General features: G+C 36.5%; 1 protein-coding gene across 1 annotated transcript in view; it reads right to left on the bottom strand.

The window, feature by feature from the left end:
• Positions 1-1487: 1487 nt before the first annotated feature.
• LOC121373403 overlaps positions 1488-13879 on the bottom strand; it is a 23149-nt gene continuing 10757 nt past the window's right edge. Inside the window, exons 4-5 of the mRNA XM_041500049.1 lie at positions 6334-6451; positions 1488-2661 (exon numbers count right to left, since the gene is read on the bottom strand). Of these exons, the coding sequence (XP_041355983.1) occupies positions 2508-2661; positions 6334-6451 (272 nt within the window). The 3' untranslated portion in view covers positions 1488-2507. The remainder of the gene's footprint in view (positions 2662-6333; positions 6452-13879) is intronic.

Raw genomic sequence — 13879 nt, 5'->3', positions numbered from 1 at the left:
TTCATTATGTACTTCCACACACTTCCAAAACTCACTGACTGATGAGACTGCTCCGAACTGTGACTTACTATGTTTTACATTTGCATGAATGCCAAGGTAAAACATAGTAAATCACACTAAATCATGTTATGTAAAATATTTTTGACTGCCTCTAAAAGGTATTTCAGAACAATTGATAAATAGTGTTTTCCACCATTAAACTCCTCAAAAGTATCTTAGTGAATCTTTATGTAAGGCCTCACTACACAGATGTCATCTGCCATTGAAACCCATGTTAAACTGCCCAATTTCAAGCGAAGATTGCCCATAGAACGGGTTCTCGTTGGCACTAACAACATACACCATTGCGAACATACATTATATAAGCATTTATTTTCACTCCAAAATTGAGAACATTTCCGTCTCAGTTTTTTGCTATATGACCGCATCTGGCTGTCGTACCGGTCCGAACAGGTGGTTCATTAACCGATTCACTCCGGCTGTCACTTGCGCTATATACCCATGTCCCAAAAGGTCGATGCACAATATTACAAAATAACATGGGCAAAATACAGCCAGAAGGCTTACCATTAAACATACATATTGTTTTAATTCTTCACCATTTCCTAGAAGTGAATATGTGAACCATAACATGTGTCACAATTAGGAACTATAGTGGACCGTCATCAATGAACTCTCACCCGGAAGTGATCTGTGTAGTGAGACCTAAGGGTTAGTCACATATACCCATTTTTCTCTAAAGTGAGAAAATGTGACTTACTAGGTATTTCCACTGGACGCTAGAAATATAAAATTTTGTGAAGTAACTTGTTAAACAGCAATAAGACCATATATCGTTGTCATAGAAATTTTAATCTGGAGGGATTAGTTATTAAATGTGCGGTTATGTTTCTAATTATTACATAATTATACACAAAATATGTACACATCTAATTGTTATAAAACATCATAGATTGTCTATAATCAACTCCGGCCGTACTAAACTAGTTTCTAATAACATAGAGAATTATGAGATAGGCCTATTTTCCTGTATTTAGATTGCCTTTCAACAGGGGTGGGTGGGTGAGTGGTGGTATAACGTATACCCTGACCTCTCCAGGCCTATGTAAAATAAAGGTCTAAAATATTTTAGCTTCAGGGCGTTAACATTTGTATCACCTACAAATCCAAACGATACACTTTTGACAGCAACTTGTAGCTTAAAGGGACATACCCTAGTTTTTAAACACTAACGCATATTTTTGACTATTATAACCGTTTTTGGTAATTTAAATCATACTTTACTTAGATTTTATTGTTCAGATTATCAATTCCGTACATTCGAAGTATTATTGGTCATCACTGTGTTTTTAATATCACAAAATGCATTTCTCATATTTTTAAAAACGCACGTGCGTCTGAGAAGTAACACTTATGGAGTCGAGTTTTAGTCTATGTTTAGAGGGTATTTCACCATTTCAAAGTCACAGACTCATGTTTCACTCTATTGTAACTTTATCCAAATGTGTTGTAGGTTTGTAGATTAACTAAACTTAGTGTTAATTTTCACGGGTTGAAACTAGGATCTGTCCCTTTAAGAGGACTGTGCATACAGTGTATATTTCAAGTCACGCCGACCCAGCCACTCTGTTGTTACTATTTCTGTCATAGTAACATATATTATAATCTAATATCGAAATGATTTTTCTGAATTTCAATTGTTAAAGACGAGTCTGTGCAAAACATCTCAAGAATAATTCAATCCAATACTTCATGCTACATGATTTACAACCAATAACATATTCATCATAAACACTGAACAATAACAATAAGAAATACAAGTAATGAAATGATTTCAAAGAAAAAGGTTAATTTGTGGTAGGTAAAGACACTTCTACAATCATTAACATATATCACAATGTTTCCATGCCTCTCTTCCGGTGCTGTTTGAAATGGGGATAATTAGTCATTGACACATATCACAATGTTTTCATGCAGACTGCCTCTCTCCCCGTGCTGTTTGAAATGGGGATAATTAATCACTGACATATATCACAATGTTTTCCCGCAGACTGCCTCTCTTCCCGTGCTGTTTGAAATGGGGATAATTAGTCATTGACATATATCACAATGTTTTCATACAGACTGCCTCTCTTCCCGTGCTGTTTGAAATGGGGATAATTAGTCATTGACATATATCATGTTTTCATGCAGACTGCCTCTCTTCCCGTGCTGTTTGAAATGGGGATAATTAGTCACTGACATATATCATAATGTTTTCATGCAGACTGCCTCTCTTCCCGTGCTGTTTGTAATGGGGATAATTAGTCACTGACATATATCATAATGTTTTCATGCAGACTGCCTCTCTTCCCGTGCTGTTTGAAATGGGGATAATTAGTCACTGACATATATCATAATGTTTTCATGCAGACTGCCTCTCTTCCCGTGCTGTTTGAAATGGGGATCATTTCTACCTTGTGCTCCAGCAATACATCTACTAGTATTTTGTTCCTCGGCTTATTCATTCATACACGGTCTTTATGGGCTTTATGGTCTTTCCCTTTATAGTCTTCCCCTTTATGGTCTTTCTCTTTATAATCTTCATGGTCTTTCTTTTTAGCGTTTTCCACTTTAGGGTGTTCCACTTTAGATGTCGTACTTTTTGATTTTGATCTTGACCTAAATTTAAAAAAATAAATAATGAAATTAACCAAAATAATAATAATAAAATGAAAACGAGCACCTGATAGAGGATCATGCCGAACATCCTTTCAACTCTGCTTTGTGCAGAGATACAATTTTAATAATGGAATACGGTTTTGCCGAACATCCTTTCAACTCTGCTTTGTGCAGAGATACGATTTTAATAATGGAATACGGTTTTGCCGAACATCCTTTCAACTCTGCTTTGTGCAGAGATACGATTTCAATAATGGGATACGGTTTTGTCGTTCAGATTATCTATTTCATTTATGTATGTATATCTGTCTTTCTTTTTTTAAGGATTGTCTTATTTGTTTTACATTTATCGGGTTAAGAACAACAACAAAAATGATACGCGAACTGTGAATCGGCAGAAAAAAACAAAAAACAAAAACGAATTGAAATAAAAGTACATGTTTTGTACAGACTGAGCTTTGCATGGTCAGCAGATTCAGAAAGTCTACTCTGATCCAATTTCGTTTTAAAAGCAGAGTCTGTATGACTGTTTTAAAAAAAAAAAATTCTTCTATTTTTTGTTTTGTTGTGAAGGTATATTCTGCTGTTTTTCAATCCATTTTACAATACAATACAATGCAATAACATAAAATACAATAAAATAAAATACAATGTAATACTCTAAAATAATATATAACACATTACAATTCACTAACATAAAATATAATACATTAAAATACGATCTTTATTTCAACCTTTGTATGGTCACATTGGTCAAGGGGAAATGATAAAAACAAAAACATACAATCAGTGTGTCCGCCAGAGATTTATTGTAGGGTACACCCTAGTGCCGAAGTTATGGTCATTTACAAAATCATTTCCACAAAGTCTTAATGTACATATAAAGTACAATACATATTCTGATGTAACACATATATATTGAAATTTGACTTTGGCGAAAACACTGTTGTGGTCTATTTTCGTGGTGATCATATTGTTCATGATGTAACAATTTTTATCTTCGCGAAATCAAAGGAAATGTGGATTTCGCCTATGTGCTTAACATGGCGATGTTTAGTTGTATACAGCGACGATTTCGCCTATGTGCTTAACATGGCGATGTTTAGTTGTATACAGCGACGATTTTGCCTATGTGCTTAACATGGCGATGTTTAGTTGTATACAGCGACGATTTCGCCTAGGTGCTTAACATGGCGATGTTTAGTTGTATACAGCGACGATTTCGCCTAGGTGCTTAACATGGCGATGTTTAGTTGTATACAGCGACGATTTCGCCTATGTGCTTAACATGGCGATGTTTAGTTGTATACAGCGACGATTTCGCCAGAATAGTCTCCTAGCGTGACTATTGCTGATCTGTTTATATGAACTTTGGTTCAATCAACAGAGGACTGACCATATAAAATGTTTCAGTCGCCAAATCAAAAACATGATGGCCTTATAAAATGTTTCAAATCCCACATACTCGTGTGGAAGTACACCTGTTCCAGAATGATATGGCGTTCTTTGAAATCTGCATACAATGAGCGTGCAATAAGGTATCTTAGAAGTTGTATTATATTTACACCAAAAGCTGGAGAAGAAGGTATGTTGCTACACATAAAGGGAAAATTGATTATTGGAAAGTTAAGCAATCCCTTTTGTCATATAGCTTAATTTGAAAGCCAGTGTCGCTTTGAATCTCTATGCATATATCGAGGTAGGATACTGATTTGATACCTTCAGATGTTTCTTTATTTCTAACTCTTGTGGGTAAATCAATGGAAGTTATGTTGCTATTATTACATGATATAAGATCATCAATATTGCAGAACAAGCCTGTTACTTCATCGAAAACGAAGAAAAAATAATAAATGTGCAAGAGATGAAAACGTATCCACAAGTTCAAAATATGCAATAGCATTAGTCATAATTTTTTCATATTTAGTAGATATATCCCCAAATTCTACAATAAAACGTTTTGAATGCCCGAGGTGACCCTGGATTTCATAACCCCGATCAAACAACGCGTGTGCCAGAATGATCTAGCATTGTCTGAAATCTGCATACAATGAGCATGCCTTAAGTTATCTTAAAGTTGTGATATGTAGACACCAAAAGCTGGAGAAGAAGGTATATTGCTTGATATAAAGGGAAAATTGACTGTTGAAAAACTGAGGTCATCTCTTTTGTCTTATAGTTTTTTTGTAGACCAGTGTTGCTTTGAATCTCTATGCATATATCAAGGTAAGGAACTGACTTAATAACTTCAGATGTTTCTTTTATTTGTATCTCTTGTGGTAAATCAATGGAATGAAGTTTTGGAATCTAAGGCAGAAGACGAATGAACCTATATTCGAAATTTAAAGTCAAGACAAATGTGTAAAGGACATATTCGTGATTTTTGCATATTTCTTCTTCAGATAAGATAGTGGCCTTATATGTAGCACTGATTGTGTATTATGGTGTTGTCATTCAGATTTAGTCATTAAAAAGGCTTAGTTGGAACATGCTACAATTAATGATATCCAGCTGAGGACTGTTTAATTTAGTCATTAAAAAGGCTCTATGTCTACATATGCTATAATTACTGGCAGCGAGGTGAAGACAATCTTTTTAATTTAGTCATTAAAAAGGTTCTATGAGGACGCATGCTACTGGCAGCGAGATGAAGACAATCTCTCTAATTTAGTCATTAAAAAGGTTCTATGTGGACACATGCTACAATTACTGGCAGCCAGGTGAAGACGATCTCTTTAATTTAGTCATTAAAAAGGTTCTGTGTGGACACATACTACAATTACTGACAGTGAAATGAAGACAATCTCTTTAATTTAGTCATTAAAAAGGTTCTATGTGGACACATGCTACAATTACTGGCAGCGTGGTGAAGACAATCTCTTTAATTTAGTCATTAAAAAGGTTCAATGTGGACACATGCTACAATTACTGGCAGCGAGGTGAAGACGATCTCTTTAATTTAGTCATTAAAAAGGTTCTGTGTGGACACATGCTACAATTACTGGCAGCGAGGTGAAGACGATCTCTTTAATTTAGTCATTAAAAAGGTTCTATGTGGACACATGCTACAATTACTGGCAGCGAAATGAAGACAATCTCTTTAATTTAGACATTAAACTGGCTGTGTGGACACATGCTACAATTACTGACAGCGAAATGAAGACAATCTCTTTAATTTAGTCATTAAAAAGGTTCTATGTGGACACATTCTACAATTACTGACAGCAAGGTGAAGACAATCTCTTTAATTTAGACATTAAACTGGCTCTGTGTGGACACATACTACAATTACTGGCAGCGAGGTGAAGACAATCTATTTAATTTAGTCATTAAAAAGGTTCTATGTGGACACATGCTACAATTACTGACAGCGAGGTGAAGACAATCTCTTTAATTTAGTCATTAAAAAGGTTCTATGTGGACACGTGCTACAATTATTGGCAGCGAGGTGAAGACAATCTCTCTAATTTAGTCATTAAAAAGGTTCTATGTGGACACATGCTACAATTACTGACAGCGAAATGAAGACAATCTCTCTAACAGAGGATCTGCAGCCAATATCTGATGACAGATCATAGGTTTTTTTTAATCTGATCCCCACCTCTAGATAGTATTCCGTAACTCGACAGAGTGAAGTGTTTGCCCAAATATAGTGCATGCAAGAGTTGGTACCTGATACATATGATCACTGCTACTATCAAATCCACTGTGTCTATGCCCGCAACCACTAGTCCTACGATTAGGTACAGGTTTGGTGATGATGATGATGTTGGTGGTGGTGATGGTGACTCTGAAAAAGAACAAGGTGTTAACATGGTCAGACCTCGTTACAACGATTACTACAGTTACACAATCTGACCAAACATTATCGGGAACAACGTACATCAGTGTTATTCTCTTAATAGTCATCTAAAAGAAACACGCTAAACACACGTAAGATTAACAATTTATTTGACAAAGTACTTCAGTGTTATTCTCTTAATAGTCATCTAAAAGAAACTTGATAAACACACGAACGATTAACAGTTTGTTTGACTAGAATGTTACGTTTTTTACTTTTCATAAGCTGCTATTGTAAACCCTGGTTCTCCAAGAATATGGTAAGGTACTTTTGCTTACACTTACTGTTTTCACTGCTTTTAGATATGTGAAAACATTGTGGCTTTTGTGGAAAAAGCACCATAATTGGCATAGGCCTATATAATGTTTAATATGTTCTAAATGATTTAAGATATAGTGTCAAGCTGATTATTTACCATGGCGCCTACAAATGGGAAAAATCCAAGATGGCCACCATGCATAATACCTTTGGCATATTATGACATGAAAACATGAATTGAATATCTTTTACTAGGATTTGACATACAAGGAATCCAATGCAAAATACATTAATTCATCATCATTTGTTTGATTGGCTTTTATTTGTTTGTTATTACTTAATTTAGTTTTTGTTGTTGTAGTCCAGAGGATGTGTGAATGAATCGTGCACTTTTGTTTATAAAAACATGAAACTTGGCACAAACATACTACACATCATAGAGATTAATAATAAGATTGGAGGCATTCTCAATATAACCTGTGTTGCCAATGGCAGCGGCAGCTATTTTTCAAAATGGCCGCCATGGTAAATTTTATATATAAAAACATGGTCACAATAAGCCCAATTAATATTTTGTCATTTTATATTTAACTGTTTTCATGGGTGAACCTCTAGAACTGAAGACATAATTAAAACACTGATCTCAGATGACCTTTAGATGTCATTTCAAGGTCATAAAAATTTATATAAATTCTTAACATGGCTTTATCAAAGTTGTTAATGGAGGATTCCAACAATTTTTTTTATTAATTAATTGTTGTTTTGAAATGTGACGATTATACCTTACACTAAATAAAACAATAAAATAAAATAATTAATTTACTAGTAAAAAGTATTAGAGATTGATTCAAAAGCTCACATATTTTGCAACAATTGTTCTACCAATAAATCTTTGAAGGCAAAGAACTGTCTGCTGATTTGGTGAATATTTGGAGGAGATTTTTCTGTGTTCTCTTTATCTTTACCATGGATTCTTGGGGAAGTCACAGTTAGCGCTGAGTGCCAGCACATTATAAATTTGATATTATCGAGTTAAACATTATATATGGGATCGATTAGTCTGCAGTAATCTGTTACAAATAAAAAATGTAATTTAAAATTAGTACAGTATGACATTTGCAACTGCAATTATTGATTGATGATTCCAATATTACATTTTATTTAGCAAACATTGTGTTAATGTCGGTATCAGGCCCATTTCCCTTTCTTGATCACACCCACCAGACTTGCAGATTTTTTACTTACTCTGCTTGTATGCATCTGCAGTGTCCCATGTTACTGTGCTTGTATGCATCTGCAGTGTCCCATGTTACTGTGCTTGTATGTATCTGCAGTGTCCCATGTTACTGTGCTTGTATGCATCTGCAGTGTCCCATGTTACTGTGCTTGTATGCATCTGCAGTGTTCTATGTTACTGTGCTTGCATGCATCTGCAGTGTCCTATGTTACTGTGCTTGCATGCATCTGCAGTGTCCCATGTTACTGTGCTTGTATGTATCTGCAGTGTCCCATGTTACTGTGCTTGTATGTATCTGCAGTGTCCCATGTTACTGTGCTTGCATGCATCTGCATGTTACTGTGCTTGTATGTATCTGCAGTGTCCCATGTTACTGTGCTTGTATGTATCTGCAGTGTCCTATGTTACTGTGCTTGTATGTATCTGCAGTGTCCTATGTTACTGTGCTTGTATGTATCTGCAGTGTCCTATGTTACTGTGCTTGTATGTATCTGCAGTGTCCTATGTTACTATGCTTGTATGCATCTGCAGTGTCCTATCAGCTTGTTAATGTTGTCCATTTCACCATCCACTCTACTGTCCTTCTTTCTAACAATGCCAAGGTCTGCTCGGCACCACACATCACGAACAAGACGTTGGCCTAGTGTATCCTGTATTGATGAATTATTTTCTATTCCTCTGTATTTTCGTGTGAACATGACCTTTTGGGCTCTGCTTACACTACCCTTTGCTTATTCATATGGTACATATGATGTATTTTAGAATGGATGTTAGTACATTGTTTAAACTGTTTGTTGCTTAACATTTTGAGCTTGCACACGGCCGGCACACAACTAGTACGTTTAAAAAAAAATACAATCTATACACTGCATTTGGCATTATTCAATGACAGACCAATAGCAAATGTATCGAGGTACAAATTTGTATATGACTTTCTGTTACAAAGGCAATGCATATCTTATTCTGCTGGCGAGTGTGTGTAACGTTCTAATCTGCATTCTTTTGTGATGTTTTGTAGCATCAGCAACTTGAAGAAATATGCACGTGTGTGGTTTCTCGGTGTACATGGTGACGACTACTTTACATTAGCAGCCTCTGAGCACATTATGTTTTCTCTATAATTATCATCAAACATTTTCTGGCTATTCTCTCACTTAATAATACATTGAACACTTCTTTCTTGTTACACAGGAACTCAAGGCACATTTTTTTCCATCCCCAAATGTGTTAATTTGTCCTTGAGGCTGGCTCGACTTTGTACACATGAAAGATAATCTGAGATGTTCATTTTTAAGTAGAGCATCAACATAGATGCATAATCATCAAATGTGTTTGACGACAGCTGCACCATCAATGTCCACTTCAAGTCCCTTGTGTCATCAGTCTTGCACGAGATTTTCAAATGATGCACCTTGAATTTGTTTCCACTAAGCCGTACGTTACCATAGTCAACTGATAGTGGTCGATGAAATATTTGATTCTCGTAGAAAAGGAAGTGTTCTAAGTTCATATGTGCCTGGTGGGCAATGTGAACAAGTTGCTGTCATATTTTAATAACTGCTCTTGTTTTGAAAATGTCAACTATTGGCTTCTTTGTAAGACCAACCTGTCACAGAATATCACCATGTTTTACAGGTGTTCAGTGACAACGTTAAAAGAGGACGTTCATAAATCTAGTAAGCTAGTGTATGGAAGAGCCATTGCAGGTGTGCTAGAGTATTCACATGATAGAATGATATGGATGTGTCTGAGATCAGCACCCGAATTCATTGCCACAACTCAAACTTTGGTGTCTGTTTCACATGCATGGCAGAGGTCAGCATGTGAGCAACATGAAACCTAGCAGTTTCATAAGTAGTTTGTCAATTTATCCTAATAACGAATCTGTTCACCACAGCTGCAGTTTATAACATTGACCACAATCCAAGCTCAACGATTGCTACTGATGTGTTCCCTGGTAGAAAATCGTGCATCAGAGTCTGATGTTGTTGAATGTGAAAGAGCTACACTGATTCTCATTCAATAGTATCCCACCACTACCAGAATCGTACACAACTATTACCTCTGTGACTGACCCTGAAGAACAAGAACCCTCTAACCCCTTCCATAGAACGTACTCACACATGCGATGACCATTCTCTAAAGACTGCCTTAGAAGATAAGAAGACGTGGCAAAAAGAAACAGCTGTTCATGAGAAAAGAGAAACACAGCATTACGGATCCAATTCCATGGTTTGCATTTAATGCAATGCATTGCAACCAGGCAACTATAGCGTCACCATCAACTCACTTCTAACATTGTTCCCTGATGATTCTAAGACTGTTGCTATGAGTTGTCATTCGATGGTATTGTCCAGCATGCTGTCAGTTGTTTAAAACCCTGGACAGGTTCCTGTGCTAACACTAGATCAGCCACTGTTCACGACTGCTAAACTAATCCAGTGGCAGTGGCCAGATGAATATGGAGAACAGAAGTTTGTCATTGTGCTTGATGGCTTACACACTGAGACAGCCGCCTTGCGAACTCTTCAGGATTTTCTCTAAGGTAGTGACTGAACAAATTGTATGACCCAAGCAGAAATTGCTACATCTGGAAGAGCTGATTCGTTTCTCAAATGCTCACACGTCACACAAACGAGATACGCACACCAGGTGACATCCAGGTTTTAGTCAATACTCCTTCAAAAAGCCTATGATGCCTACAGCAGTGCAGAAACTGAACCAAGGTATTTGCACAATTCCAGTAATGGTTTACTGTAATGCAGTTTCAGCTTCTTATAATGGTGTATGTGTGATCTCTTTGCGAATCCAATTTCTAACTCTATGTTTCTACCCTAACAGCACAAGCTCCGTGTTTTTTTGACTGGAACCACACCCACTATTCTAGTGGCTTCTCGTTCACATACATATGGTGACACTGCGATACCGAGTTCCAGATGTTGCAAGGCAGTTCGTACAGGGTACCTTTGTTGTTTCAGAACCTGCAGTATCTTGTTCGGAGTTGCTACGATGTGGTCGCAAGAAGGGGTGCAGAAGGCAATGCAAGAGTGTTACAGCACTTCTGAAATGTACAGTGGTGGCAATTGTGACTACAATGCTTATTAAAGGGACTGACCCAAGTTTTTAAACACTAAGACATATTTTTCACCTAAACCCTAGTTTCAACCCATACCAATGGACAGTAAGTTTGGTTAATTTACAAATAAATAACAAATTTGGATACAATAGTCTGTGATGTTGAAATACCCTTAAAAATAGACTAAAACGCGATTCAATAATCATTATTTCTCAGACGTAGGTGCGTTTTTAAAAATACGAAAAATGCATTATGTGGTATTAGAAACATCAGGATGACCAGAAACACTTAAGTTGCATGGAAATGGATCACCTAAACAATAAAATATAAGTAATGTTTGATTTCAATGATTATAAACGACTCTACTAGTGAAAAATATGCATTAGTGTTTAAAAACTAGGGTCTGTCCCTTTGAAGAAAACTACACTGCATGATTCTTATACCTGAACGTGTTCATATTAATGTGAGAGTGAACTGAATACTGCTTCTTTACTTACCATTTCTAAATAGTGACTTTCAATGAATGAATGAATGAATGTTTAACAACACCCCATCAAAAAAATACACTTAGATATTGGGTAGTGACTGTCAAAGTTTTAATATGACTAAGAAAAAAGCTATTCTCGATATTGGGGGCTGCCCATTTCACCATATAATTGTCCTTTTGAAATATGTTCTGTATTTTAAAAAGTAAATAATCATAGTATTGAATTCCTTATGGTTAACAAACTAGAAAAGAACAATTCATTCATGTGTTTGTCATACATTGCTTGTACGAATTTTGGTGCTTTTACCACAAAAGATACAATTCATCTCAATTTTGGTGCTTTTACCACAAAAGCTACAATTCATCTCAATTTTGGTGCTTTTACCACAAAAGCTACAATTCATCTCAATTTTGTCACATATCTGCCTCACTGTTTTTAACTACCAACGACAATGTATGTCATTCAATTGGATAAATTGGTCCATTGCAGTGTTATGGATAGCCACTGGCTGATATGGCATACATTCAATTGGATAAATTGGTCCATTGCAGTGTTATGGGTAGCCACTGGCTGACATGGCATACATTCAATTGGATAAATTGGTCCATTGCAGTGTTATGGGTAGCCACTGGCTGACATGGCATATATACAATTGGCCACGGCATGGTTCTGTTGGCAGTGGCTGATGCTAGATCTCGCCATGTAATGGTTTCTCACAAACCAACAGTACATTTTGTTTAATGATTTGGATTTTATTTCAATTGGATTATGCTTTATTTGAATTGATGATTTACTTGCATATTTGAGACATGTATACATTTGGTTCCAGTGCATTGGTGCTAAATTTCTGCAAACATAATTTCCACATATTTGCAATTTTCAATGTATTATTTCTTTGCATTTAGATCTATCTGTGTGTCATTTTATTTATATTTGGGTTGCCCCAATTGTCATATTTTGGGGTGGTAACCTTAAACTGAGCCGTGGCCAATTCAGCCAATATACAAATACTCACATAATATTTGTATAGTTATCTTCAGTAATTATTACCCCATTTACATTGCCAACAAATCAGGCTCTTCCATGTTAGAACTACTCAGGTACACGCCCACCTACCCCTGCATATCAGATCTAGCTCAATAAACACCTATTTGAAAATCCACTCCACCACACCATCATCTCTCGTTCCGTATGATAATTATAGAGAGAAATCCCCACCTACCCCTGCATGTCAGATCTAGCTTAATAAACACCTAGTTGAAAATCCACTCCACCACACCATCATCTCTCATTCCGTATGATAATTATAGAGAGAAATCCCCACCTACCCCTCCATGTCAGGTCAGGACATAGGTTTCAACATGCACATTCAGAGCAAGCTGTTGTAGCACACGCCTGTCATGGGCGCAGGTGCCGGCCTCGGCCGACTCCTCCGTCCAGGACAGGAAAGGGTTGGGGTGGGTTCCGGGTGGTTTTTGGTACTATGGAATTTGGAATGTCCTGCAAGATTAAGCCAAAGAGAAAGGGGTGCGCAATTTTGAATGAAGGAAATTTGGTGCGTTACCTACCCCTCCATATTAGATCTATCTTTATACATACCTACTAGTTGAAAAGCCACTCCATCAGCTTACACACACACCACCACCATATTTTGAACTACTTCAACACACACCTTGTCACACGTCAATTTGCTTGTATATATGTTTTACTCACAGCAGTGTAAAACCCTGCTGTTCAGTTTGACATTTAGAACTACACGTGCAATCCGTGCTGGGATTGTTCCATTGCTCGCTGCTTTAATAAAACTCGTGCGGGTCATCTTATTCAATTAGTTGGACCCGGTTAGCTGCAGGCTTTGCACATGATGGGAGAGTTGTGGTAATGTGTGACTGACATGTAGGAACTGGTGTGAACAGCTGGGTGAGTACTGGTTTTGAGAATTATTGTGTTTTGGCTGAACAAGTATATCCTAAAGTGTACAACTCAGAACTGCACCGCACGTGGTATATTCGTATATTTGTATTGGTAGACCGTTATATATTTAGAATGGTGTTGAATATTATGTATTTTAACAGTTAAATGTATGTTGTAGAGTATATTGCACGTGCAAATAGTGTTTTTAATACGGTGTTAATAGGAAGCTTATAACTGTCCAGATATTTGTTTTACAGTTCATGTTCCAGGTTGTCGTTCTGTACTAACCAAGAAAAGTAGCGACGTTAGGTTTTACCTACTTTGGATTTTAGCATTTAGAGGTGCACAGTTAATAGTTAAAGGTGACTATTGTTGATACAATGAATATTTCAGGTGCGTGCAGT

This window comes from Gigantopelta aegis, chromosome 5 (assembly GCF_016097555.1).
Source record: "Gigantopelta aegis isolate Gae_Host chromosome 5, Gae_host_genome, whole genome shotgun sequence".
Lineage (NCBI taxonomy): Eukaryota > Metazoa > Mollusca > Gastropoda > Neomphalida > Peltospiridae > Gigantopelta > Gigantopelta aegis.
Note: the sequence above shows the minus strand (reverse complement) of the source record. Positions and strands in the feature narration are given on the sequence as shown.